General features: G+C 41.7%; 1 protein-coding gene across 1 annotated transcript in view; it reads right to left on the reverse strand.

The window, feature by feature from the left end:
* Positions 1-5309, reverse strand: part of si:dkey-122a22.2 — a 24610-nt gene extending 19301 nt beyond the window's left edge. Inside the window, exons 1-7 of the mRNA XM_013139456.3 lie at positions 5131-5309; positions 4815-5001; positions 4621-4692; positions 4461-4537; positions 2208-2308; positions 1166-1282; positions 370-444 (exon numbers count right to left, since the gene is read on the reverse strand). Coding sequence (XP_012994910.1) covers positions 370-444; positions 1166-1282; positions 2208-2308; positions 4461-4537; positions 4621-4692; positions 4815-5001; positions 5131-5187 — 686 coding nt within the window. The 5' untranslated portion in view covers positions 5188-5309. The remainder of the gene's footprint in view (positions 1-369; positions 445-1165; positions 1283-2207; positions 2309-4460; positions 4538-4620; positions 4693-4814; positions 5002-5130) is intronic.
* Between the last annotated feature and the right edge of the window lie 691 nt (positions 5310-6000).

The raw sequence follows: 6000 nt of genomic DNA on the forward strand, positions 1-6000 counted from the left end.
CGGTGCATTCTGTATCCAATTCCATTTTACACAGCCTCCCAATGTTTCTGGAAACGGGGTTGTAGTTCTATTGGCCTCACATTAATCCTATTAATGCTTTCTGTCCACCAGGGATAATCAACTAGAGTGGATCATACCCTGTGTATCCATAGAGAAAATAGGTATGGAGTCACATGCATGAGAAATACAGTACAACCAACATGCTCCACTCATCTCACCTAGTTACTTGTCCTTGGTCCATTATTCTTCACTTCTCTCGCCACACCTCTTCTTTCTCCTTGTTCTGTCCCAGCTACCCTATCCCTTTCTCTCTCCTTTCCCATTCTATCATTCCTCCTCACTATCTTCAGTCTCTCTGAGATGACTTACCAGTACTTCTGCCACGCGTCTTCGTCAAAGATATCCTCTGGGATAGGATCAATAAGCACAAGGTCTGACACCTGCCTGAGAATGGAAGAAAGATGACACAGTGATGAAGAGGGCCTCCAGTGTCCACACAGACCGTCCGCTACGGGGAGATGTGTGCCCCGCCCAACCCTGCCAGCCTCCAGCAGAGTCCCCAGAGTCATAGGCCCACATGCCTTCACCGCATCTAGAGGCAATATTCAGAACCATTTTCTCATTTTGCGGGTGTCATCCTCTCACCATTGCTTAATTTACTCTTTTAAGAGATGTACTGAAACAGTACATCTCTTACCTTGGGCAGGTAGGGCAGGCTGCCTCATCTCTGGTAGTGTTAATCATCAGGTTAGTCACATACTGGGGGAGGTGGGGATTGGGAGGTGTACAGGATGTATGATATCCCTGAATTTGATGCAGTGCAGAATATACTGCAGCTACAGTTTTGTAATAATACTTTTGAGGCATTTGTACTCACTGTAGTCAATAACGATTAGCAAGGAACAATGAAAGAAGTGAGAACTTAAGTATGTAAAAAAAATTTGCAAATATTTACTATACGGTGGAGATTGAAGCATATAGCGGTGTCCATAAAACCACTGCCGTTAACGAATATGACCAACTTTCTGAGGTAGCGTGTCACTAAGCAATCAAAGTATACTTGACTCGTGGAAAGTCTGACAAGAAACAAGGGAATATCCAACAGTGTTTAAGTAAGCCTGTATTTCCCATTAAGCACATGTTTCTATTGGATCGGGAGACTCACGTGTCATGGATGTGACTGTAGAATCTGGCATTGAGAGTACCCAGTTCAGAACCAACCAGGATGACGGGTGGAGCCAGACCAGCTGACTTGATGAGGCGGTGGAGATCATCCACCATTCTGGAGGGGGGAAAACATCTATGAAGCTATCAGCATGTATTTATAAAGCCCTCTTAGAAAAACAACACAAAATACTTTAACAGCATAAGACATCAAACCCCAATGCACCCTTAAGAAAACATGGCTGCTTCCCACGACAAGATAACCACTGATTTTGAAAAACTTTAAATCGGCCAATGTGAAGTCACGTAGTAGTATAAGCCCCTAGCAAATCTGGCTAAAATAACGGGAAAGGTAAGTGAAGGAAGAAGATAGTGAAATAAGCTCCTCACTGACAGCCATCTGTTGTGTTGGGCTTCTTCCACTAATAAATCAACAGAGGCGAGGACAGGACAGGCAGCACAGGGGCTGCGATGAACAGGTTTTACTTCAGCAGCAATGCGAGGACAGGCATGCAGTCATCAAACCCTCAGCTAGCTTATTGAATTCTGGGTAATTCATTGCTTGTATCATAAAAGCACGGTTGCCTGCCTGCTCTGCCGTTAGACCAGGCCAGATGCCAAGGTAATGTAGACTGCTGACCTGACCGTCCACATGCCCATCACTCAGACGAATGCACTGCTTAACAACACACACCGTATCAGCCAGAGAGATGAGGGCGGAGTCATGGACAGGGCAGGGCAACGGTCTGGCAGTGGCCTAACGCAATGGACGGACACTGATAGCAGTCCCTGATTGGACAATCAATCATGTGTTTCTACATTGCCCTGAGCCAAGTGGAATACAAAATCTGATACTTAATGGTCTGTGCTTGTAGACCATCTGGGCTTAGAATAAGTTGCATAAAACATTTACTACTTCGACTGCTGTAGTAGACTATTGGGTGAGGCATTACACAGACAATGCATGAAAAACAAGATGCACAAAATGCACATGTGCACGACAGAGATGCCTATAACTTAGTGGATGGAGTTTGGACACTCACCGTCCAGTGGTTGACATCCCCCAGACTTTCTCAGTCCCTGTACTTTCATTCAGCAGAACTCTTTTGCTGAACCCCAGTCCCGTTCTGTCATAGGTACACACCTGTGGGTGGAGAAACAGGAACGTCATTCATTCAGCCAAATATTACATGAGCAGCTTTCACAAAAACAATTCACATACTGTCCAGGTTCTAGTCAAATACAATTATCTTCTTGTCAGGTACTGCTAGCCAGCAAATCCCTCAATTTGCTTAGAATTTTTTTTGTGTGAAATGTTTTATCCAATAGAAGAAATCAGCAAGGGACATACCTTAACCTTTCTAATTGAAATTCCTTTTCACAAAGTGTTACTGTGAAACTAGACCAGAGAAGTAACAAGAACAGTAGCACCATCAACGCTGGTTTTGGGGTGCTACACTGGAAATGTGAGGAGATGAACAGCATCAACTGCCAGTGAAGCAATACATTTTCTATGGTTTTACATAGAACATTTATTTCTATGTAAAATACACAATTCTGTTTTCTTTACCAACCACAGCAATCAAGTAGGGTTGCCCCAGGTCTACCCTCATCTAAGATGGTAAGCTATACAATGTAACGCAATACAGTAATCATGCTCATGAAGAGGCTATCTATTTAAAACAAATACATCCTGAAACGGTTTGTTTTATATACTGATTATTTAACACAAGACACTACACAGTTGTATATACGTGTGTGTGTGTGTGTGTGTGTGTGTGTATATGGTGTATATACACAAGCGTTCAACAGCTTGAACGGAAGAAATGTCCTTGCTTTCAATAAAAATATAAAAGGAATGAGTTTGAATAGGAAATATAGCAAAATGAATAAGAAATATAGTCAGTGACAAGGTTAGAAATAATTTTGTACTTCAAACTTTGCTTTTGTCAAAGAATCCTCCATTTGCAGCAATTACAGCCTTGCAGACCTTTGGCATTCTAGCTGTCAATTTGTTAAAGGTAATCTGAAGAGATTTCTCCCCATGCTTCCTGAAGCACCTCTCACAGGTTGGATTGGCTACTTACATACCCTACGATCAAGCTGCTCCCACAACAGCTCAATAGGGTTGAGGTCTAGTGACTGTGACGGCCACTCCATTATAGACAGAATACCAGCTGACTGCTGCTTCCCTAATTAGTTCTTGCATAGTTTGGAGCTATGCTTTGGGTGATTGTCCTGTTGTAGGGGGAAATTGGCTCCGACCAACCTTGTACCCACCTTAATCTTTTCTTTTTACTGAGTTAGGGCTTTTTCTTTGCAACTCGGTCTCAAAGGCCAGCATCCCAGAGTCGCCTCTTCACTGCTGACTTTGAGACCGGGGTTTTGCAGGTACTATTTATTGAAGCTGCCAGTTGAGGTCCTGTGAGGGGTCTGTTTCTCAAACTATACACTCTAATATATTTGTCCTCTTACTTAGTTGTACACCGGGGTCTCCCACTCCTCTTTCTATACCGGTTAGAGACAGTTTGCACTGTTCTGTGAATGAGGTAGTACACAGTGCTGTACGAGATCTTCAGTTTCTTTGCAATTTCCCACATGGAATGGAGAAATTTCTCAGAACAAGAATATACTGATGAATATCAGAAGAAAGTTCTTTGTTTCTGGCCATTTTAAGCCTGTAATCAAACCCACAATTGCTGATGCTCCAAAACACCATTTTTTTTTGCTTCTTTAATCAGCACAACAGTTTTCAGCTGTGCTAACATAATTGCACAAGGGTTTTATAATGACCAGTCACCCTTTTAAAATGATTAACTTGGATTAGCAAAAACAAAGTGTCATTGAAACACAGGACTAATGGTTGCTGATAATGGGCCTCTGTACACCTATGTAGATATACCATAAAACAATTTCCAGCTACAATAGTCATTTAAAATACATTAACAAACCTTTCAATCTGTGCAGAATGATTGTAGTTTTATGACTTTTGACAATGTTTGTAAATTAATATTGAATTACAAAGTTATTTAGATATATCGGTCTAATCTCAGCAACACTGCTGCTGACAAGAAAATTAGACTGGAAACGTAAAGTTCTCACTTCTAGCAAGCCTCGCTTTGCATTATTTGCAGCTTTTGCGTGCAATACAGCATGTTTCAGTTGATCCCTGCCAGTCCTTAAACTGCGACTCGCGTTTCGCAGTCGTTACAGCAACATGACATCTTTGGCCTAGTTTGGCCTTTATGTAACATCTTGTTTGGCAGAATGAGTACACCCTGCTGCTTTGTCCTCACCTTGGTTAAAAGTGCAATGTTCTCCTGTACATGGAACCAGACGTCTGAGGACATACCAGTGGGGGCATCCAGTATGACTACACCAGAGAAAGAGTAGTTAGGGCTTATCTGAATGGTAGTAACTGTTCTGTTGACATGTCTGGCAAGCTTGCACCCCTACCAACTGGTTGTCCTTGTCCTTTACACATCAGATGCATCTTTTGGCCAAAACCAATATCTATAAGTTCACTACCTGCAATAAAAAAGAAGTTTTTCAATTAGAAGGACCATAGTATTTTTACAGGCTTTACTCAAGGGAATATCAGCATAAATAATAAACCAAATAATAGAACTGAACTGTTGACAGCAGGCTACCTTTAGGCAGCAACAGTTGGCCCTCTCTTTGCAGTGATGCGTAATTCAGAAAGGGAGGGATGAGGACGATGAGAAAGAGACATTTTCCAACTGACATTACAGTCGACCAGCATCTGTGGTTTCTAGCCCCTTGTTGTGGTCGATGTTGTTGAATGATCTCTCCTGAACCGGCAGTCTGTCTATCAGTCTGTTACAGGAAATTAATAATCAACATGTTATATAAAAGTGTAGATTCGATAAACTCTCTAGCTAGCAATGATACTACAGCTACAGCTTACAGAAAAGTCCATTCGGGATAATTACTAGTAGTGACTACCTTTTTGCCTGTCCTAGCATCTCCAGTAGCTTCTTGGCCGTCTGTCCTTCTGCGCATTTTTAGATTGTCACGTTTTAATGAAGTATTAAACGCAGAAAACAGGCTGTAAATAACAAGGGGTGAAATGAATGCACCACAGAGGTATAACGTGGTTCCGCTTCCAGGGACGTCACAAAACAAATAAAGATGGCTGCCATACATTACCATATATGGACGTGTATATGTGACGCGCCAAAACTGTATCTCTACTCCCATTGGTGTAAACGGTTTGTTTACATGTAGGTCGCTAGCTTCATTGTGACACACAAGATCAATGACACGAAAGAGATAAGTAGATCTGCAGAAATATGAATGAATAGTTACTTACGTATTTTGTAACTATACAGCAGGTTGCTTGTTAGAAACAAAAACCTTCGTACAGTAGTAAAGTAACAATATATAAATACCCACCACCGCAGAACATTTCCTTATTCCCTCGAGACTATCAAATCAGAGGTCATGATGGAACGACCCCAAAATGACATTTACCTTTTAGTATTGTTTAGCACACTCTTAGAAAGAGCAACTTATGGGATCAGGAGGGTGTCCAGGTTTTTGTCCCAAATAAGACACATGAGACCAAGTGTTGCTGTGCACTTCAAGCCTGCTAACTAGTTCTTGTAGTATGATTATTCATATATATTGCTAAAGGCTGTAACTAGGCCTACCTACAGGTATAAGAGCAGGTGGAGTAGCTAAGTAGGCTACATAGGTAGGGTAGGTTGGGGTTCAAATGTTAGTACCTGCAGGGCAGGCCATACATTAATTTGAATGTGATGGGAAGGTAATATCTGTACTTGCAACTTCAGTGTTTTGTATGATAGATTTTTC

This window comes from Esox lucius, chromosome 20 (genome assembly GCF_011004845.1).
Source record: "Esox lucius isolate fEsoLuc1 chromosome 20, fEsoLuc1.pri, whole genome shotgun sequence".
NCBI classification, from domain to species: Eukaryota; Metazoa; Chordata; class Actinopteri; order Esociformes; family Esocidae; genus Esox; species Esox lucius.